The following is a 23,753-nucleotide window of genomic DNA, read 5'->3' as shown; positions in this document are numbered from 1 at the left end:
GGCCAAACTACCCACATTTCACCACTTCCTCCTTCCACCTCTTGGATTCACTGGAGAAGGGAGTAGCGAGTCCACGCAGTTATGGAGGTTGCAGTCTCTGGTCCTTACGGACCTCAACTCCAAAGCAGCCAAGGAGCGTGCTGTGACACTGCAGTATGTCTTCTCCACGTGGGACAGTGAGAATTCATTTGCAATACATTCCCTTGTTTAACCAAAGAAGGTATTCATAGAGTTTGTTGTAATGTATTCAAAGGCTGATGTGGTAAATTACTGACATATGAGCAATTCAAACCAGATTCCCAGTTTACTGCTTCTCCATAGCTGCACCAGACTTTTGGCCATAAAAACAACCCCTAGTAGTTTGAGTAGGACAGCTCTGTGATAATAACCTGGTCTGAAAAACCTGGGAGACCTCATAGAAACAGAAGAGGACAGCAATGTACAATGACCAATGTCAGAAATTTTCTGTCCTGGCTCTTATAATACTAATAAATGGTTAATGCTAAATTTTGACCAAACGGAAGAATAAAATACATTTCTTAGGAAATAATGTGGTGTTGGCTCAGATTAAGGCACTCATCTGCTTTAATAGTGCCCTTTGTCTGCACTCATAAAGAATATACATGGGGGGAATACCAAGCTTCAGGAAAGGGACAGATATGCTTACAACACAAGGCAGAAATTCCTGGATTATCAGGTGTCAGCCTGGCACTTTGAACCATCATTAAATACCTTACAATTAATTAGGAAAACACAACACTCAGAAAATTTAGTGGTAACTGACATGTTGGAAGTTCAGCACTTCTCTGTACAAAGTATCTCTTCCCCCAAGTCCTGGGAAGTGTTTGCATGAGGGGTGTTTTGCACCAAAATGTTTCAAGCTGGAAAAATGAGTGGGCTTATTACTAGGTTTGGAAGACTGGGAATCTGCCAGGCTTTTACAAAATGGCCAGGAAGCCTGGGAAAGACTGACACTCAGCCAACCAAGATTTCACTCCATGTTTTCAAGTTGACCTCACAGGCTTTTGACACAAGAGCTCTGAGTACATTAAAGAAATGCCACAGCCTCATTTGGTCCTGTGAACATTGGCAATATGTTATGGGGACAATATACAAGCTTGAAAAGGAAAAACCGCAGCAATGTCCCCATGCCCTGGAGGTTTTGACTGGTGAAATGCTGTTTAACCAGAGCACTGTGAGGTTTTAAATGGCCATATAAGATTTATAGTAGGTCATGACCAGATCTCTTTTCAGGGCAAAGTTTGAAAAGTCCATTTATCTCAAAATTTAAAAAAAGAGTCTGGTAATTCTCCAAGGTTTTTACTCTTCCTTCAGGCAACTATTTTTGCCTGGCCAGAGTTCCTAACTCCCCCCTCCCCGCCCCCCAAGAACCCTTTTAATGTGGGAAATATTGTCCTAGTGTCTGCTGTCCAAAGACTAATACTGAAGATACAAATATTTACAAACCCACTCTAGCTCCTCATGGTCAGTATCAAGCTTATTAAGTTTTAGGAAAAGGGACATCATGACCTTAAAAGAATTGGCTTCAGAAAATCAGTATTTGAAGGCATTATTAGCAGGGAAGAGTGATGGTTATAGCAGGGGACTGAATGCAGAAGACTCAAGGTGCAGACAGAAATCTCCTCATGTCCAGCTGATGGCGTGGCTGCCCTACTGTGGGGCCAGCAGCCAAGGGGCAGCCCTGGCTAGGTGGGTGGCAGTATTGCTGCCCATCTGGAATATGCCCCACCCCTCCAACGATGGGGGCCATGTAAAACATTCAGCAGGGGGTGGTGCTTGCGTAGCCTCGTCCAGGCTTCACTCACGACACTGCAAGCAGTGAGGCATGTCTCCTGTATGGTCCTGAGATCAGGGGCAGCTGGAGGAGACTGGTGGGAGATGATTGTCTGGGAGAGGACTTTAGGCACTCCAGTGGGGTTGGGGTGGTTTGCAGGAATGGGGAAAGGGAAGATTGGGCAAGCAAGACAAAAAGGCTCCAAGAGAAAGAGAGCCAGTGACAGAGACTCTGGGACCAGGTTCCCCTGGGAAGAGTCAAAATTGTGGAGATCTGGGGCTGAGTTGGGGAAAATGTCTGTGACAGAAGCTCTGTGTCTGATTTTCCTCTTATCTCTCAAAATAGGCTGTAGGACAGAAGAAAAGGAAGATGGAAATGGCAAGCAAAGTCCTGTAGGGCTGCTGGGAGCCAGGCTTTAGTTGCCCCCTTGCCAGCGCCTGCACTGTCAGCAGTTATTACCCGCTGGGGTATGAAACAACGCAGACTTCCCTGGGTATGCGTGATGTCAGGGCCAGAGCACATCTTTGCAAAAGCATATTAAAGTGCCTCAAAAGATCGTTACAAAGCAAGAAATTTACTTGGCACGTCTCTGTGGATCTTCTGGGATGATTTGTATCTGTTGTGTAAATCAGGATCTTGGAATTCTTTAAATCCCTTTTTTTTTTTAATTTGAAAAACTATTCATTTGGAACAGTTATGCTTGATTGTGTCAGTAAGTAGTGAGAGTTATTTGTGAATTATTTGTCTGCCACATTTCCATAGAGAAGGTGTCTGTTCTCTTATGTGTGAATGTGTGTGAGAAGCAGTCCTTCAGTATGAAGACAAGTTTTGCACCTGAGTCAAGAATAAAAAAGACCTTAAAAATCTTGATAGCAATCTAATATAGAAGACACACTGACATGCAAAGTAAATTTCATTAGGTATAAAATGCCTACCTTTAAAATAAATAATTTTATTATTTGCTAAAATGCCAGAAGATTGCAGAATATATTAAAGATAACATATGTCACATTTAAATTTGACTCAATGGGAAAATACCTAATTTAAGTAATTTATATTTATGTCTGCCTTTCAAAATGATACAATTTTTCAGGTTATAAAAATGTAATGTCTGAATTTAGACTCTTTACACTTAGTTTGAATTCAGATCTAATTTTACATATAAGTTAAAACCAAATGAAAGCACACGTCCATAATAAGATCTGGTCCCTCTCTGACTGCTAAAAGGGCAGCCTACATAAAGAGAGTTCTTGAGAGAAGGAAAGTCATTTTGAGGGGGATTTTGATATTTCATGTCATTTCAGTTTGAAACAAAATTCTCCAATTCTAAATCTTTCCCTGAAACAGAACCCCAAAAGAATCATAGAAAGGTAGGGGTTGGAAGGGACCTCTGAAGTCTGGACCACAGAGTCCAATCCTCCTGCCAAAGAAGAATCACCTAGGGCAGGTCACACAGGAACACATCGAATAGGTCTTGAAAGTCTTGAATAAAGGAGGCTCTGCAACCTCTCTGGGTAGCCTGTGCCAGTGCTTCATCATCCTTATAGTAAAGAAGTTTTTCCTCATGTTGAGGTGGAACTTCCTGTGTTCTAGTTTGTATCCACTGCCTGCTGTCCTATCACAGCATAGCACTGAAAAAAGACTAGGCCCTTCTTGACATCTACCCTTCAGATGTTTATAAACATGAATAAGTTCTCCTCTCAATCTTCTCTTTTCAATATTAAGCAGCCCCAGGTCATGATGACGAAAAATCATAGAGTCATAGAATTGTTTTTGTTGGAAGAGGCCTTTTAGTTCATTAAGTCCAACTGCAGTATAAAATATAAATAAAGCAGTAAGTGTTTGTTCTGATAATCCGTAAAGAAAATGTCACCAGATAGACCTCCTGGAAGTGCTGACTGAGCAAAAAGTCCTGCAACTTTGGAAAATGAGCCATTTGAGGTTCTGGGGTGATGGTTTGCATCAAAAAAGCACCAGTGGTTCAGAAGCCTGAGTACCTTCCCTTCAGCCCTACTCATCAGGTTGCGAATGACAGTATCAGGGCACCTGGTAGATGGTCAGGCTGAGGTGAGTAGAACCATAACCAAATGATGATGTCTGAACCACTTGCCAATGGTGTTTCTTTAAAATAATTCACTTCCACAACCTTTGAAAGTGCAAATAGTTAGTGATGTGATTCTTAAAAGCTGGAAATATTTCCAAAGTCCTGAGGTCAAATCCTCAGTGGGTGGAAACTAGGATAACACTACTGAAATCAGTGAAGATATTTCATTTTGCATCCGTGAAGATCTGGTCACTGAAGGTTAAAGTAGACTTCAAAGTTTACAGTCAGTGTAAAATAAGAATCATTCCTAGTGTGCACCTTTCACAGCCACTGATGAACCACAATGAGAATTACTGTGGGGTTCAAAATGTTAAAAACAAATATATAATTTAAGCTTTAATTTCATGCAGGAAAAAAAAATCCCAGTCAAACTAAATGAGAAACTTCCAATTTTTCTATTTGTTTTTCACATCTACCATGAAAAAATGCTCCCTGCAGCCACAAACAAATTGGGCAAACCAACAGGTTTGCTTGCAAAGCCAACTTGTCAGCTTTGGCTGAAATATGCATAAACACACCTCCTGATGTCTGCATATAAGACTTTTCACACACATGGAAAAAGTATTCCTCTTCAACCAGCTCAAGCTAAGTATAACATTCCTCACACCCAAAGCTCACAAGACTTTTAATTTGGCTCCTGGGTATCTCAGGAATATAGGGTCAAGTTGCTACTTGGGAAGCTCTGCAGGGCATAGATATTTTACAAACGTGGCCTTGTTTCAGTGTGTAGATTTCAAGGCACTGCACAGAAAAAAAGAGAAGATTTTGTTTATCTGGTTTTGTTTTGTTTAATAGAAGGAAAAAAGAAACAGTTCCATGGACAGGTTGAGGCTTTTTCAATCTCTAGGATCTCCAAAACTGATGTGAGCCTGTGGAAGAGTATTCATTTTCTCCACAGACTTCTTTCTGATAAGGGAGGAAAATGAAAAGCATTGCCAAGGGAATAAGAGTCCTGGAAGAGACAAAAATAGTTTTTTGAATCTGATCCTTTTCCCAGGAAGTTCTGTATGGGAGTCTTTCCCAAGGCTTTCTTAGCTAAGGACTTCTCTAGAGGTACTACCAAACACACCCTAATTCTTTCAGCTCTGATATTTTTCAAGGCAAAGCATTTGTATGCATGTTGGTCGATTACACCAAGCTACAGGACCCTACTGGACTGCTGCTGTACCTTCACACCAGCATATATGAAATCGCTAAGTGGGAAGCTGCTCCTTTATCCTAAGAGCTCTGTCAGATTTCACAAATGTTCTATTTTCTTTCTAAGAAGAACTTCAGGCTGTTAGAAGATCACACCTTTTCTTTCACTGAAATGCAAGAAATCTAGAACAGTGTGAACCCTTCCCCAATGGCAAAACAAAGCCAATTATTCTCCAAGAAGACAGGAAAGGATAAAAATTTCCTGCAACTTACATCACAATTGAGGCAGTCATGAAAAAAGTAGGAGACATCTGGATGGGACTACATGGCAGAGCAAAGTATCTCAGATCATGAAAACGCGATCTCCTTGCAGGAGCATCTCAGGCTAAAGCTACACGCTAATCCCTGTGTGGAAATCACAGGGCATCTTTTTCTTTGTACATACTGCTTGTTTGGGTTTTTTTTTTGTTTGTTTTTTTTTTTCTTTTCCCTGGCAAACAAATTGGACATTGTCCTGCTTCTGTGTTGTGTCATCCTCATCCCTCGAAGAGCAAAGGGCCACCTTTTCAAGAAGGCTGGAAAGCCAACTGGAGTGAGCATGTCATCTATGGAGCTGACGCCAGAATCCCTTGTTGTACCTGGCTGATTACTGAGCAATAAAAGCTTCAAGGGGGGAACTCCCACCAGCAGCGTGGACTACTGCCTCACTGAAAGGGAACTGAAATTTCTCCTTTGCGCTGCTGTGCCTGCTCTAGAGACTCCCTGAGCTACAGCTAGGACACAATTTTTGCTCTATGTTCAGGAGCAAAGTATACTGACAAAGAGGAAGGCAGGAAAGAACATTAGGAGGCCTGCCTGGATGAGCAAGGAGCTCCTAGACACACTTGCACAAAAAGAAATTGTGCAAGGAGTGTAAGAAAGGATAGCTAGATTGGGAAAGAAGGATAATCCAGGGAACTATAGGCCAGTCAGTCTCACCTCTGTGCCCAGTAAGATCATGGAGCAGATCCTCCTGGAGGCACTGCTGGGGTAGAAGAATAATGAAGAGGTGATTGGTACAATCAACATGGCTTCAGCAGGCAGGCTTCATCCTGCCTGGCAAACCTGGTGGCCCTGTATGACAAAGTCACAACATTCAATAGACAAGGGGAGAGCAGCCAGCATCATTTATCTGGACCTCAGTAAAGCCTTCAACACTGTCCTGCATGACATCCTGATCTCCAAGCTGGTAAAATACGGGTGTGATGGATCAATCACTCAGTGGATAAAGAACAGGGTTGACAGCTGCATCCAAAGAGTGGCTGTCAATAGGTCCATGTCCAAGCGGAGACCAGTGACAAGTGGAGTCCCTCAGGGATCAGTCCTGGGACCAGTCTTGTTTAACATCTTTGTTGGTGACATGGACAGTGGCATTGAGTGCACCCTCAGCAAGTTTTCTGGTGACACCAAGCTGTGTGGTGTGGCTGACATGCTGGAGGGAAGGGATCCATCCAGAGGGACCTTGACAGGCTGGAGAGGTGGCCCCATGCCAACCTCATGAGGTTCAACAAGACTAAGTGCAGGGTCCTGCATCTGGGTTGGGGTAATCCCAGGCACCATATAGTCTGGGTAGTGACTGGCTTGATAGCAGCCCTGAAGACTTGGGTGACTTGGGGTGCTGGTGGATGAGAAGCTCAATATGAGCTGTCAGTGTACACTTTCAGCCCAGAAAGCCAACCAGATCCTGGGTTGCATCCAGCAGGTCGAGAGAGGTGATTCTCCCCTCTCTACACTGCTCTGGTGAGACCCCACCTGGAGTTCTGTGTCCAGTTCTGGAGCCACTATTACAAGAAAGATACAGATGTGCTCGAACTTGTCCAGAGAAGGGCTGTGAGGATGATCAGAGGGCTGGAGCACCTCTCCTGTGAGGAGAGGCTGAGACAGGTGGGGGGGTTCAGTTTGGAGAAGAGAAGGCTCTGAGGAGACCTTATTGTGGCCTTCCAGTATCTGAAGAGGGCCTACAAGAAAGCTGGTGAGGGACATTTTAGGATGTTGGGTAGTGATAGAACTAGGGGGAATGGATCCAAACTAAAAGAGGGTAGATTTAGGTTAGACATTAGGAAGAAGTTCTTTACCATAAGGGTGGTCAGACACTGGAACATGTTGCCCAGGGAGGTGGTGGAAGCCCCATCCCTGGAAGTTTTTAAGGCCAGGCTGGATGAGGTTCTGGCCAGCCTGATCTAGTGTGAGGTGTCCCTGCCCATGGCAGGGGGGGTTGGAACTGGATGATCCTTGAGGTCCCTTCCAACCCTGACAATTCTGTGATTCTGTGAATTTACAAGCGCACTAGGGTCAACAGTCCCAAGCTAATGTCCTGTATCTGAGGTACTGCTGCTTGCTATGTATTTCCATCTTTTCTTAAAACAAGGTGATAATGAAACTGTGATGATTTGTGGGAACAGCCTGGTCCCCAGTTTCCTGCTATTGGTGCTGTGTAAACTTGAGCGCTCTTTTGTCAGACTGACAGGAAATAGATACAATTTATAAGATTTCCTTTTTCACAGTATTACAGTATATCAGAGGTTGGAAGGGACCTGAAGAGATCATCAGGTCCAACACCCTGCCAGAGCAGGATCACTTAAGGTAGTCCGCACAGGAATGCATCCAGGTGGGTTTTGAAAGTCTCCAGAGAAGGAGACTCCACAACCCCCTTGGGATCCTGTTCCAGTGCTCTATCACCCTCTCTGTAAAGAAGTTTCTCCTCATGTTGAGGTGAAATCTTCTATGTTCAAGTTTGAACCCATTGTTCCTTGTCCTATCACTGTGAACCATTGAAAAGAGCCTGGCCCCATCCATCTGACACCCACTCCTCAGATATTTATACACATTGATCAGATCCCCTCTCAGTCTTCTCTTCTCAAGACTAAACATCCCCAGGGATCTCAGTCTCTCTTCATAGGGGAGATGCTCAAGTCCCCTAATCATCCTTGTGGCTCTGTGTTGGATTCCCTCCAGCAGTTCTCTCTCTTTCTTGAACTGGGGAGCCCAAAACTGGACACCATATTCCAGGTGTGGTCTCACCAGGGCAGAGTAGAGAGGTAGAAGAACTTCCCTAGACCTGCTGGACACACCTTTCTTGATACATCCCAGGATCCCACTGGCTCTCTTGGCCACAAGAGCACATTGTTGTTCCATGGAGAACTTGCTGTCCACCAGCACTCCAAGGTCTTTCTCTGTGGAGCTGCTTTCCAGCAGGGCAGCCCCTAACCTGTACTGGTGCCTGCTGTTATTCCTCCCCAGATGCAGGACCCTGCACTTGTCCTTATTAATCTTCATGAGGTTTGCCTGCACCCAGCTCTCCAGCCTGTCCAGGTCATGTTGGATGGCTGCACAGCCTGAGAGGTGTCAGCCAACCCCCCCAGTTTTGTATCATCAATGAACTTGCTGAGGGTACTCTCAATGCCCTCATCCAGGTCGTTGATAAAGATATTGAACAAAACTGGACCCAGTACCAATCCCTGGGGGACACCACTGGCCACAGGCCTCCAAGTTGACTCTGTGCCACTGATGACAACCCTCTGAACTCTGTTGTGGAGCCAGTTTTCAATCCACCTCACTGACCAACCATCTATGCCACATCTCCTGAGCTTTTCTATGAGGATGTTATGGGAGACAGCATCAAAGGCTTTACTGAAGTCAAGATATATGACATCCACTGCTCTTCCCTCATCTACCCACTTGGTCATAACTTCATAGAAGGCTATCAGATTAGTCAGACAGGATCTCCCCTTGGTAAATCCATGTTGGCTACTCCTGATAACCTTCTTGTCCTCCATGTGGTTAGAGATGACCTCCAGGATGAGCTGCTCCATCATCTTTCCAGGGATGGAGGTGAGGCTGACTGGCCTGTAGTTGCCTGGGTCCTCCTTCTTGTCTTTTTTGAAGACTGGAGTGACATTTGCTTTCTTCCAGTCATCATCACTTCTCCTGTTCTCCATGACTTTTCAAAGATTTGTGTGTCTTCAGATGGTGTAAGAGATCTCTAACGTGCTTCTGACTGACCAGTGGAATGTCCACATCTCTCCAGTTCTGCTCCCTGCTCCCTTGCTTCTAGAGACTGAGGTTCCTGAGGGCTGGTCATAGGAGTGAAGACTGAGGCAAAGAAGGCACTCAGCAACTCTGCCATCTCTGCATCATCAGTTACTGTATCTCCCCTCTCATTCAGCAGTGGGTTCACCTTTTGCCTGCTCTTCCTTTTATCATTGATATATTTGAAAAAACTCTTCTTGTTCTCCTTCACCCCTCTGGCAAGATTCAGTTCCAGGAGGGCCTTGGCCTTCCTTGTTGCATCTCTACATTCTCTGGCTATAGCAGCATAGCACTAAAAATAGCACAATACATCATTCATAGTATAGGTCTCTTGTTCTCTTATCCCACTGTGGAAATAAGAATAACCTAATGTTATCAACTAACAGTCCTCTTACCTCTTCCAATTAAGTAACTTTTGGCTACTGGAGTTACTATCAAGGTTAAAATCCCCTTTGTTTTACACATGTTCATTGCCTAGGGTGTCTGTCACTGCCCAAAGGTAGCATGATATTTAAGTCTTATTGAAAAATCATAAGCAACATTAATAATAAAGAAAACAGAATTCATTAACAAATTTGCTGCCCATAGGTATGTGCTCAGGATATATGACAGCAGTGTTCAGAGTTTCAATTCAGTGATACTTGAAGACAGTGCTCCTTTGACCCAGGCTGATGAAGATGGATGGACAGGTTAGATAAGATTATGCCTCCAAGGGTCATAAAAATGTAGAGGTTTCCCAACTGAAAACTGATTTTTCAAAGACAATTACCTGCACAATTTAACTGGATGGCCATTTATGCCTTCCAGGTTTCATATTGTTAATGCTTGTTTCCTCTTGGATTTTTGCTATTTCTCCTGCTCTCGATTTTTATTTTCATTTTGCCCAGATACACACATTAAAAAACCTACACTCTTACACTTCTTGTCCTATGTGATTTATTCCCAAGAAATTAAATTACATTTTTATATGCCTGTGTTACCACAAATGATAGCTGAAGATTTGCTGAAAAAATTAATTCCTGATCTGTTACCATGAAGCATCCTCGCTAGCACTGTACTGACTCTGCCTTTCAAAACCAGATGGAAGCAGTCCAACAGTATGATTAACTTCTTAGTCCCTGCAATTTCCTATTGCTCTACTTGCCCTAGATTTCAGGATTGACCTCCTGCTTCACTGCAAAATGCACAGTTGCTCAGTTTGATAAATCACATGAATACTTTTTTGATCACAGTTATCTACTATTTACTACAGACCCAGTAAGGTTAATCATATGCTGAGGCACTTCATATGCTGCACACATATACAGTCTTCTTCCCAATAGCACTCTGCATATTCTTCATGCTGCCAGCCAGCAACAGGACCTGTTTTCTCCTTAACTAATACATGAAAGACCACAGACCTGCACCTTCTCCCTTTCCCCTCCCCAGTAATTCTGTAATTATCCACACACTAGTTCTTAGAAAGATCTAGCAAGCCAAAGAAAATACATGAGAGATTACTAGTCAGACCTTTCTTTTAGCAGCTATGTGTTTTTCAAAATGCCAGTGTTTCTAGGAATTAGAACTGATTGTCTCCCCCCAGGAATCTTGGGGAAGCCTTTGAGAAAGCACGGGGTTGCACATAAAGAGGTGGGAAATGTTTAGCTGTCACGACAGCAGAACACTATCACTTTCTTGAAGAAAAAATACATCTTAGCTATTTTATTTTTTCCCCTAAACACCAAAGGGATTTCAGTATTTAGTATTGCCACCTAGGGCTCAAAATTGTTTTGGTTCCCTAGGACAGCTCTGCTCCATCTTCTCATGCAGTGTTGCAATACATCCAAATCATGTCTTCCACGCTGTGGTAGAACAATTCTAAACAAACACCAGCAATGGTCAAGGTATGGGAAAACTTCCAACAGTGAATAGATGAATGCTTCAGATCTAGCCCACAAGTTAAAGGGAAATAGAGTCCCAGAGATATATATTCCTATTCACCCACAGCCTTTCACACAGGCTCCTCTTTTAAAGGCCTTTTTCACTACTTCACAGCAGCTTCCAATACTGGAAAATATGTATCATTACTTCAAGCTCTGTAACTAGGAGAGCTTAGAAACTCCAGGCCATTGCTAGCAGCAGTCACCCTTTGCTACTGTGTACCATATGGGAGGGCTGTTTCCAAACAGCCCAACTTTCAAGTAAGGCATAAATGATAAATCCATAAATCCTGCTGAAGGTATTCTCTTTTTTCTCTCAAAGATAATCCAGAAAGTTCAAGCAATGTGCTAATGCTGTGAGAGCCATGTTTGTTTCTGTGACAGAGAGCACTGTGCATGTACACTCTCCTCCAGCCAAACTCTGACTCCTGCAGAGTCCATGATCTCAGTTCCATCACTCTCTGCTGGGTCATGAGCCAAAGCTTCCCCTCAGCTGTCACTGATTAGACAGACTTGTCACAAGAAGTCTATCCGATGAGCCAGCTAGCTGAGTCACTCTGCTGATAATCTGACCACATAGCTTCTCATGTAAAGGACTCTCATGGTGTGAAAGGAGATGTTGTAAAAAAACCCCAGTCCAACACAAGTATATGTATGTGAGTAACACAAAGCATGTTTTTGCTAGATGCCACTGGACTATTTACTTATTTTAGGGTATCACAAGTTTAACTGCTTTGCTTTATCACAGATCAAGCAGATACTTGAGAACAAAAAATCTTTGGCTCAGCCCACTGAAAGTTTTAAGGCTGCTTGGACAGCTGCCTTCTCTGCTTTAAGCAATCTATTAAAGGTCTAAATTGCCTCTTACTGTTGTGTTAATACTTTACAGGTGGCTGCTCCCCAGGCCTCTTTACCCAATTGGTGTATCTCAATGTGGCTTTGTCTGAAGAAGAGTCATACTACAGATCCCATTGGACGAATCACTGATCCTGTGGATGCTTACCCACTGGTCAGAGGCATGGATTAGGTTTTCCCAGGTCAACCTTTTCCATTCAGTTTTCCTTGCAGCTGAGTGCTAAACATGAGCATGTACCCAGGAGAGGCAGTGCAGCTGCACCTCTGCTGGCAAATGTCTCTCTCCACACAGATCTTAGGCTCTGCTGCTTCACACCACCTGCTGCTCAGCTCCCCAAACCCTTTACTGCTCCAGAGGACTACAGGGAATATTTGTTTGCCCTTCAGGATCTTAAGTGTAACTGGTGAGACCCACTAGGGTAAACCTGCTCATGCCTGGCACAGCCTGCATTTCAATGTCCTAAGTGTGATCATGCATGGACAGACAAGACATGGTTACATGGAAATGCAAAGTACTATCCCTTCTGCCTGACAGGAAGGTGGACAGAAGCTCAGACAAGCTGTTGAACTCACCAACAGTCATGAACAGGGCTTTCGTACACTTTCAAATGGATGTTAGTGTTGAGATGCCTTGTCTATCAAAAGCCCAAGGTGGTAAATCAAAAAGGCTTATCATAGCCTGTACTTAACAGGTCAGGTCTGGATGACACATATCTATTAATCAGGTACTGTGCATAATCTAGTGACTTGGACTCTTTACAGGACGCTTTATCAGCTAGGTTAGGCAGGCTTGCCAGCATGGCCATACAGCTGATGCAATGAGCAGGTTCAGTTCTCCCTCTGCTCTACATGCCTGCAGCAAGGTTTGTATGGAAACAGCTAGTAGGGTCTGCTTGCATTCTCCAGTGTAAGTACACAGAAAGGATAACAGACCACAACTGTGAATTAGTCATGTCTCCTAAGTACCACCCAAGCATTGTGGTAAATGAGCTATCTTTATTACACTGAGAAAGGAAATTCGGTGGTGGTACAACATTCTCCTGTAAGTGTTCAAAACTCTTCAGCAGACCCACTTGGCCTGCACTAAAGTACAGAGAAATAAAAGCAGCTAGGGGAATAAAAGTGCTCTAAGACCACTTCATCTTCACTTCACGGAAAAATCTTATCTTGCATGTTAACATGAGGTGCAAGTAAATTTAATGTGTGGATTAAGTGCTCTTTAGTCTCCCTCATGGTGGGCTTTTCAGCCTTAAAAGAACAAAAGAAAAATAATGAGTGTTGTGTTTGGGTATGATTACAAACAGCTGTAATTTACAGCTGGACATTCTCCACTGCAAATGTATTCAGCGAGCAAGTGCTTCTGGGTTAGTGAAACAGACTGGAAAAAATAGCTTTTAACTTCAGACTTAAGGTCAGAGTTCTGGGACTATGGGAGTCAATAATAAAAATCTATTTAGCTCAGCAGGATTAAGCAGGTTTAACATTTGGCTTAACCACACTACTTACTGTTAAACAACAACAGAACACACTGAATATTTTAGTTACAGATATTTTTCTTCATTTGAAAGCTATTCAGGCAGTAGATAGGAGAGTCAGACAACTAAATACATGTTAGCACTATATCATTATGGTATATGAGTTAATTCCTTGCTTTTTTCTGTCCCAGAAACTGAGCAATCTAAGACCACTTTATTGAAGCGCACAATAAAATTAAAACCAAGCTGTGCTGTATAAACACCGAAGCTTTTTTCACGAGAGAATGAAAAGCTAATGGGGCCAGTGCATCTTTCCTGACAAAACAGTCAGTGCAAGTGCAGAGCAACCTGTCTTCTGGAAGCAGAAAAGCTGTTTCAGTCAAGCTTCTGGGTCACTAATCTTTGTGTTTGCACATAAATCTGCTGGGGGTTACTGTGTCATTCTGAAAACAAGACTGAGTGCAATATGCTAAAGAAATCAATGGTTACAGGTTTAAAAACTCGCTTCTTTCCCCCCCCCCCCTTCAGTTTAGCTAACTGTTACCATTTTAATAGAACTCGAAAGCAACAACTGTACCAAGAACTGCTGGAAAATATTAAAAACAAAACAAAACCCAGGCAAAACTACTGAAATTACTGAGAGCTCTACGTAAGCTGCCATCTCCTTTGGTGCTGAGATGTGTTGGTGTGTGACCAGAAGCTTTTACCTGCTACTGGAACACAAGCAATGAGCAGCAGTATCAGAGGCATCCTCACTTCAGCCAAGGCTAGACAGAAACTGCTGCCACAGTGTGAGGTTTTTGGTTCTCCCATTCTCTTTTTCAGGGTGCACCCACAACCTTCCCAGTGCCCCTTCCAAAAGGAGGGGAGCAGGGTGCCCCTTGCAGCTGAATCTTTACAGAGCATGTAGGAAAGCTGTAGTCTCTGGGCATGCTTTCAGGGCCAGAGAGGGGAATACCTGACCATAAATACTGGTGCGATGGGCAACATTTAAGCCCTTTTGCTCTGAAGATTCAGGCAGCCAACTCCCAGCTCCCTCACCACTCATGATGAGGTGGAGACCATCTATCCATCACCACCACTTTTCTTTTGAGGGGAGAAAAAGAGCTCACTGTGGGGTTTGGGGCTTGTTAACTACCTCCAGAGGTACTTCTGCAGCCACGTTCACCATTCAGCTCAGGGGAAGGTTGGTGAGAAAAAACACCCCACATTTCCTTTGGTCACAGTATTGTCTCCATCAACTGCAGAAGCTGCTTTGCCTCAGGGTGAACTTGAGCACCTCCAGGGAGAGGTGCAGAATGCTGGCTCTGATGCCTCTTTCTTTTTGCATTCATCCCAGTTACAGTGAATACTTGTGTGTCTTATAACTGTGCCAGCAATTTCACCCACATCCCACACATTTCACTTGGGATTTTTTTCTTTTTCTTTAAGGGGGGAAAAATTCTAAACAAAACAATGTTTGTAAACTTAGGGGGGAGGAGGAAGGTCGATAATTTTGGCGGTCTTAGCCTCCAAGCAGAGAGAAATGTTATTCATCCATGCACAACATATAATTCAGTCTAAGTGACAGGCTCTGCTCTGGAGAAATCCTGGCCTGAGCTGGCTTCCAGAGTCAATTACCGCTTATTCCCAGGGAGGCGGGGGGCGGGGGCCAGACGGAGCAGAGGGGGCTGCCAACAAGGCATGGGGAAATTTACTCTGTGTCAGCCTGCATGACACAGTACCTCATTTGTGGATAAATGTAAATCTGCTAGTTCTTTTTCACAGGCACTAAAATGTACAGTCTCTCCTCCCCCTTCCTTCCCCCTGTTCCCAAAACTGGAAAAGAAATCAGGATCATCTTAGAAAGCTACCTTATATTTCAATCAATCCTCTTTCATAAAAGTCATTTAAGGTAAATACCTGTGCAGACCTACGGCCCAATTATAACATTTACTATGGCCCAAATCCTGAATTCCTCACTTGGGCAAGTTTCCCATTGAAATTAATGGCTATTTGCTTGAAAAAGAGTTGAGTAAAATCTGAACACTGTCTAAGGGTTTGGTCTCCTGCTTATCTGCCTGGAGCACTGCTGCAGTTCCAGAAGAAGTAAAAGAATGAATTAAATTCCTCCAAACTACCAATCCCTCAAAACTTAAGGAGTGAAAAAGGGCATTGTTTTTGTGCATGAAATGTACAGATAATCTCATCAAAAGAAGAGTAATTCCCAGGGAAAGGATTTGGAAAAAGTCAAAAGAGAACATCTTAGAATAAATGAAGTACTTATTGCTGAAAAACGAGCTCGGATATATCTCCACAAACTCTAAAGCTCAGAATTTACTGCACCATTCATGCCTTCTCCAGTAAGTTTCTTATCTCTTGTTTGGTATCACAACAAGGGATTCTGCATACTCTGTATGAAATACAACAAGACTGTGATTTTTCCAGTAATAAACTCTACACATGCATGACAAATCCAAGCATGCAAAATGTTTAACATCCCAGTTCACAGATACTTTGGGGACAAAATCCGATTATGAGTTATATGCCACAATAAATAGGGCTCAACGTTTCATAAAGCAATTTATAGTTCATAAAAATGACAAAATGTACCTGTCAGATAGAATGCGGAGAGCAGATCTCTGTGCTGCCTGCTGGAAGAAAGGGCAGAGATGTTTATTTTATATTTTGACTTGAAAATCACGAGCACAATCAACACTTTAAAAAATGTGTTACACACATTTTTCTCATGTGTCCAAAATGTTAAAGTATGAGCAAAGTAGCAGAGAGTCTATAGTCAAATGGACATTCCAGTCTAATAAATGTAAGAATGTTTTGTTAAGTACACCATAAACCAGAAGATTGTCAAAGCACTGCACCGTATTTGAGATCTGAGCTACTCTGGATGATCTTTTTCTGTGGGTCCCTGAAAACTCAGCAGGGCTTGGTTCTCTTCCTTTCACCTCTTCCTCTCCTTTACCATTAGCCTCCTCCCATTCTTCCACAGAAACAAATATCAGGTATTCGGTTCCTTTTGCAATGAAACCTGTAGCTATAATTATAAATTTTGCAAAGCTTGCTAGAGCTGCTGCAGGCTTTTTGTGAGTGCTGCCATGTCAATATGCTGGCAACTTCTGACCACACAGTACAACATTGACCTGTTGCTGGTTTGCTCCTCAGCTTTTTCCTAGTACAACTCTTTGGATGGGGTGGGGAAACATGGTACTTGTTCTTGTGTTAAGCAGCAGGTCTGGGAATAGAAATTGTAGCCTCTCAGGTTTAATAGAACTCCCAAGCCTATCCCTGAGCTAGTTTGCCACTTTATTATTATTATTCTTTCCCCTTCTTCAATCACTTCAGGTGGTGTAATTCATAGCTCTGGCATAGTAGCATAGTAACCAGCTGCTAAGCAAAATGAAATGCATAATGGTTTGAAAATCTACTTTAAAGCCTCCGCTCAACTTAAAGCTGCCCAGAGTATTTCCTTCCCAGCTGTACCTGTCCAGGTTGTGCCTCATCAGGCATAGAATGGGCACCAAGTTAAGGAGTAAAAAGAGTCAAGGTGGAATTAAACACTGATTTTCTCTTCAGAGTCACCTGTAAATAAATTTTGAAACTGTTCTCCCTGGCTTCTCAGGCTGATGCAGGCTGCATCACTATTCCTGAACAAGCTGTACAGCTTGCAGGCATCCCACTCAGCCCTAGAGATCATGGAGGTAACCTTTGTGGCTAGTCAAAATGCTGCTGTCAGGCTAAAAAGAAAGACTTAATAAAACCTGCAGTTGTAAAGCATTTCACAGAAAGGTGTAAAATGATGCCTTGAGTGGATCCTCACATATCTGACAGGTATGTAGAAATGGGAAGAGTTTCTACTTGATTTTGGAAGCTGGATTTTTGCTTGGGGAACTTTCTAGAGTAACTTGGGCCTCTAGGGTTCTGTGGGGAGAAGTAGTTTGCTCTGTTTTACACACCAAGTTGTCAGAAGACAAGGTGGTGTGACTCTCAGTAGGGTCTTAGTGCTGACTTTCTGCAGTGGGTGGAGAACCCATGGAATGAGCTGGGAAGGTCCCCGTAGCTCAGTGGGAATGCGCCAATGGTATGAACATGCTGGGTTTTGTGTTAGGAAAATAATATGGTCAGCCTGATATATTTTACTATCAGCAGTATTTGCATGTTTTTTGGATATAATGCCCTACATGCCATCCAGGTCACTGGGTACAGGGCAGGCTTTATGGGGAGCAAACACACTCCAGTCCGTTGGGCTGGTACCATTTTTACTCTCTCCTCTGCAAGGAGCTCATTAGGACAATTTCATCCCACTTCTAGCAAACATATGCAGGAGAGACCCAGACCTCAGATTTAAGAATGTCTTACAGCTTAATCTCTTCATTAATGCCTCAGGCCAAAACAAGTTTCCTCCTTCACCAGCCTCATCACTCTTGCTAGCAAGAGGCTACGTCTTTTTGGGTTTCAAGCTGCCCAACTTTGATGCTGAGGCCTACACTGTGTTATGCCTTTGCTGGCAAAATTCAGGATCCTCCTCTCACTGTCAGAACCCTTTTTCCATGGCCAACCTGTGTAGACACAACTCAGATCACTTTTCCTTCTTCTTTCCTGCCAGCAGACAGGGCTAGTCTTTCCCACACACGCAGTCACTACATGGCAGTGCTGTTTAAGTCAATTTTAATGTTTCCTGTTCTTGGCTCAGGCCACCAAAGATGTTCATGTGGTTTTGTAATGCAACAGGTAGGAAAACTGAACCATCAGAAAAACAACTCTTCCTTCTTCCCCCCCCCCCTCCCCCCCTTTCTTTCTTCCCCTCCCTCCCTGCCTAGTTATTTGTTATCTGGATCTCCCTTTTCTGAATTGCTTCTCCAGAGAGAGGGTGTCATATCATAGGGTATAGTACGAGCATGGGACCATTGGGCAGTGTGCAGCAGAGACCTTTGCTGCCAAGATAAGGGCATGTCCACCAGTGAGGCTGCTTTCACTGATACTGCTCTCACTCCCTTCTGGGGAGCTGCAGAGCATTTCTAGAGCAACATACTTTGTAGCTATGGTATCCAGAAGGCAGCCAGTCTGCTCTGTAGCCACGGGCCTCATGGGCCCTACAGAGGCCTCAAGATAAGAGATTATGGACTTTGATGACACTAAAGCCCCTAATATGGAGATGTGGGGTGTCTATCACTCTTGTATTTCTCTAATATCTCTAATTTTGAGAGATGGAGAAGATCTGGATACTTTCACTTCCAGTCTTGATGAAAGCTGCCCTCAGGAGGTAAGAGGAGAGGACTCCAGTCTTGACCTGTTTGGTGTGCTACCTGAGCCAGACCATGTGGTGCCGGACTGCAGCCTCAAGGGGCAGTCTTCAATTTCCATCTTGGTACATCCAGTGGCTAACAGCTTTGAAAAGGTGATCCCCTCTGGGCAAGAAAGGGAGTTCAGATGACAGGCAAGGCAGCACAGAAAAATACACAAGTACTTTTCAGTGAGATCATTCTATTTTTTCAATTAGCCTCTGATTTTAAGTCTTTTAATAGAAGTCCTTTTTCACCAGGACGCAATGCAGATTGCACAGGGCACTTTACTCTTTGCTTTGGTGGTCACTCATTCTGTAAATGAGACTATTGATTTCTTTCTTACACCATTTGGAAATACAGCCGTGTTTGATTGCATATTTGCGTGACCCTGAGTTGCTAATGGCCCCATTTCAAAATGATGGGAGAATAAGATCCAGTCACAAGTTTATTCTTTCTCCTTGGAGAAACAGATCTATTGCCTGCAATGACAGGCAGTTAGCAACTATGCAGCAATTTTAATTCTAGCCTATATTGCTCCCCTCTCCTGGAGAAAGTGATCTGCGGTAATTAAAAGTATTTAGCAGTTCCCTAGCAAGTATAAATACTTGCAGCCACTAATTACAATTTGCTCTCTTGTTGCCCTGCTAGAGGACTGGGCTGCTCAATTGAGGAGGAAATAGCTGCCCTTTTTTCTCACTAACCGTTTTTTTGTGACCCCATTCAAACTTGTTCATGAATCCCCATGGAGGGTCATGACCCATAGTTTGAGAAACTTCTGGCTATAGAAACAGCTCTCTGTGATTTATTATGTTTCTAAAATGCTGGTATTATTTACGTAACAATGTAAGCAAAAGGGTGGTACATAGTATCATATACCGTCTGCATGACTACTTTTTTAATAGCTTGATTTTGATTGTGCTATTTAATTTGCATTTTATTTTACATCGTTAACAACTTTACTGAGGCTAGCTCATCATCCATCCAGAAAGATAAGAATATGTTCTACAGTCTTCATTATTCCTGGAAGTAAGTGACTCTGCTGGTTAGAGCAATTAAGTATAAGAAATAATTTTGAAGTTTGATATTGCTGACAGAATTTAAAGATCTCTAAGACTTACCACTAAAAAGTGTTTAATGGGAAGCTTAATATTCTCTTGATTAAGTGTTCACCAGCAATGAGCATAATCCTGAATTTTCAGTTCTTGGACTCAGTGGGGTTACCTCAATATGAACACAGATCTTTGAGGCCAGTCCATCACATGAATAACTTCAATGCTGAGTAGGAAGCAGGGAAGGGAAAAAAATACCACTTTGGTGACTCAGGTACTTGGGCTAGAGAAACCAGCTACAGTAAATGAGATGAATTACTGTGTTTTACTACTTCAAGAGTCGTAAATGACAGGATGCTACCTGGTTAGACTTCTTTGACCCCTGCCTGTGTTGATTAAAGATACATTTAGGGCAGAGTTTCATTGACCTGCCTATATTTTCTTAATCATTCATGTACCCCACAACTACTGGGACAAAACAAGTTTTCAGCCAGCAGTAATCATGTTCAGGTTCTCAATCTCCAGAGATTGCATCTCCTTTCTCCATCCTTTATTGCAATGAGCCAGAGGTTGGGAACATAATCAGCAGATATTCAGGTTTCAGTGTGTGTTAAATGAGCTACCAAAATTACCCGAAGTGTCACAAGTTGCAATCTGTTGCTGAAGGGAAATCAAAGAGGAAATTAAATACTTTCATTGTAATTGGGACTGAGCAGTGAGCTAGTTCATTGTAATTGGGGCTGAGCAGTAAGCAGAATTGGTTGAATACAGCTGTTGTGCTGAAGATACAGGGGTGTTAAGAGTGGTCCCCAGAAATCCTTTTTTTTTCTCTCTCTTCTCTTTTCTCTTTTCTTTTCTTTTCTTTTCTTTTCTTTTCTTTTCTTTTCTTTTCTTTTCTTTTCTTTTCTTTTCTTTTCTTTTCTTTTCTTTTCTTTTCTTTTCTTTTCTTTTTTCTTTTCTTTTCTTTTCTTTTTCTTTTCTTTCTTTTCTTTTCTTTTCTTTTCTTTCTTTCTTTTCTTTTCTTTTCTTTTCTTTTCTTTTCTTTTCTTTTCTTTTCTTTTCTTTTCTTTTCTTTTCTTTTCTTTTCTTTTCTTTTCTTTTCTTTTCTTTTCTTTTCTTTTCTTTTCTTTTCTTTTCTTTTCTTTTCTTTTCTTTTCTTTTTCTTTTCATCTGTTTAGAAGAGAATTACTTCATAAACTGCTAGGCTTGCAGGCATTTTTGGATAAGAAGCAAATACTGAAGAATGTTCTGCTGGGCTTGGAAGAATGTCTTGGAGAGACTGCAGGATGTGGATGCATTTTCCTGTACCTCACACACATCATACTTTGACAAATAAAAGCCAATAAATTGATGATTGGCAGATTCAGACACTTTGGCTTCCATTTTCCTGTGGATTAATTATTGTTATCATGTATGGAATTACACTAGTTATACCAGAGACTTCACTGACACGGTACAGGTGCACATACACAAGGTGAGAATTTGAACCACTTCTTTGGTGACAGTGTAACAGTAAGTACTACTTGTGCATGAGTAAATTGCATTGTTGCCAAAGTATCTTGTTTGGCTTACTTTGCTGGTAGGTGTTGCCCTGGAACTATGCAGTGAACTATTTAAGCTTTAAGCCGGCATCTCCCATATTAGCAACCACCAAGATTTCTGGATGTCACCCTGTATTGGACTACAGTTAGTGGGCTGCAGATGCATTTTTTCCCAAGCCAGGATTAAGGAAAAATGTCATTACTATATACTGCCATTTGGGAACCAGACCAGAACAAATACTTTTATATGTGTTCTTTCACATTTCACTCTTCATTTGTCTTCCATGTTGATTGTGTTTTAATTTTCTATTGTTTTGTTTGGTTTTAGCTTAAATGCAGCTTACTCCTAAACTAGTGAAGCCAGGAAGAAAATTTTGTGAAGAGCAAAACCTGGCTGCATGCTATAATATGGGACACAGGACTCTCCAGAACTTTTTTTCTGCTTCAGGTCTTGGACCTGTTGTGGACCTAGAGCAAAACTTCTCGATAATCCTTTTACAGTGAACCCACCCCAGTCCAAACATGTGCACGGTTTTTCACCTTCTGTGTTAAGCTCTGAGTTTAGTCCAACTCTGTTTATAGGCACCTTCTTGCTCTGGAAGTCATACCCTTGCCTGTGAGATGGAGCTGCCTTCCAGCCTCACAGCTACTCTCCCTGTGGAGGCGTTTATAGATTGTGATCAAGCCAGCCACCAGCCCTTCTTTGGAAAAGCTCAGCTCATTGCACGGCAGTATCTTTCACTTGATGTTTCCCAAATATGTTAGGCATCCTCCTCCCTTGTCCTGAAACACTCTTCAGTTTTCAGTATTCTTCAAGAGTACAGAACTTCACAGTGTTGCAATGATGCTCTCAAAAGGGCTCAAAAGAAAACTTCTCACACCTATGGAGTTGCTCTGTTTAAATGACCATTGAGTGTCCTGTGGCCACAAGAAGTAGCCCTAGGAGCTTAGGTCAGGCAACGGTTCTCTCTCACCACATTATTCTGTAACTCCTCACTATTCCTAGGGGCTTTGTCCAAGGATTGCTTTCCAGTGTGGGTTTCAGAGGGATTTAAATTCACTTGTAAACTGCAGCTCGAGTGTTTATCTGTAAATTTGCCATATAAATGTGTGAATGTGTTTTTCACTGTCCAGTTGATATTTATTTAAGATTTACAGGCTGTAAGACTTAAAAAGGTCTCTCTTCCTTTCCCTTTTGGAGTTGGTTATCATCAGAGCCACATCTTTAAAGAAATTATAAAACCCTTTACGGATTTCATGATTTCTCCAGACCTTTCAACACCTCAGTATTCATTTTTTTACCCTGCAGTTTTTTATTATATTTCTGGCATACATTGTTCTTTCTCCCCTGCTTTGCCCATTAATCCTTATTAATCTTCAGGGGCAGCACAGTCTAGTGACTTGAACATGGCATCTCAGAATGAAAGACCCAAGCACTAATCCTGGCTTTGCAGCTAGCTTGCCATGTGGCTTCAAACAAGCCACATCGCAGTCTCAGCCTCTATGTTAACTCTACGGAGATAATAATTCTTGCTTAGCTCTACCTAAATACCTCTCAGGGGCACTGTGTTAAGTAGTTAATACTTGTTAAGTGATTTGGATCTCCAAATTACTGTGTAATCAGCATGAGTATTAACCATAGAGAATTTTATGTAACTGTAATGCTGAGTTTTCTGTTCTGCATCTGTTCAGATTCACTCTGCAGTCTGGCCCCAACAATCATGCAAGGTTTTAACACAATTGAATTAATTTCAATCTTTTTTCAGTAGAGGAGCACAGAAGGAATGTCACTGGTACTTTACATTAATAAAGTGGTCAATTTTCAATGGCACTGGAGGAAGAACTCAGTCAAACAAAGCAGTGGTCACCTTGGAAAACCTCCATGTCTCCACAAGAAGTAGTCTCTTTATCCAGGAAAATGTAACTTGGTTTAAGTGCTGCTTACACTTAGGATATCGGAGGCAAAAAAACCCACGAGGATTGTGCCGCAAACTTTACAAGATTTATTGCGAAGTCTGAAAGCTCAAAAATTAAAGCAGAATTTTCCCAAAAGCCCATATATATGTGAAAATAGAGGAAATACAAGCCAAAATTCCCCAAATGGTGTTAGCTCTGCCCAGGGAGGTGTTTTGTCAATCAACTGTGATGCATTTGCTTCTACCCAAGTATCTGCTAGGGTTGTCCAACAATAAAAAAAAAAGAGAATATGGAGGATAACATCCTAAGTTGATTGAAATCAGGGGCTAAACTCCTACTGACTTCAGAGGAGAGAGATTTCATTCTAGGTGCAGGAGAAATTGTAGCAATGGTTTTAAGTCCCTTTTTCTTAAAAATCTAGTTTTGATGGATTGGCTGCTGGCCTTTTTTGCTTATTTTTCATTGTGTTTTAATATAGCTTCTACTCCTTTTACAACTTTCCCCCAGTTTATTTTCTTCATTAATTTATTTTTTTATTCCCTTAAATTTCTTTCCCTTTTCATGTTCCTGTTGCATTCCCCCCCCCCCCCCCCCGACATGTTCTCAGCTGCTTC

General features: G+C 42.4%; 1 protein-coding gene across 1 annotated transcript in view; it reads right to left on the bottom strand.

Moving 5' to 3' along the window:
* The window catches only part of AFF3 (ALF transcription elongation factor 3), a 324,954-nt gene that overhangs the window by 69,809 nt on the left and 231,392 nt on the right, over positions 1 to 23,753 (bottom strand). The window contains exon 10 of the mRNA XM_054382846.1: positions 15,946 to 15,986. Within this exon, the coding sequence (XP_054238821.1) occupies positions 15,946 to 15,986 (41 nt within the window). The remainder of the gene's footprint in view (positions 1 to 15,945; positions 15,987 to 23,753) is intronic.

This window comes from Indicator indicator, chromosome 1 (assembly GCF_027791375.1).
Source record: "Indicator indicator isolate 239-I01 chromosome 1, UM_Iind_1.1, whole genome shotgun sequence".
Classification (NCBI taxonomy): domain Eukaryota; kingdom Metazoa; phylum Chordata; class Aves; order Piciformes; family Indicatoridae; genus Indicator; species Indicator indicator.
Note: the sequence above shows the minus strand (reverse complement) of the source record. Positions and strands in the feature narration are given on the sequence as shown.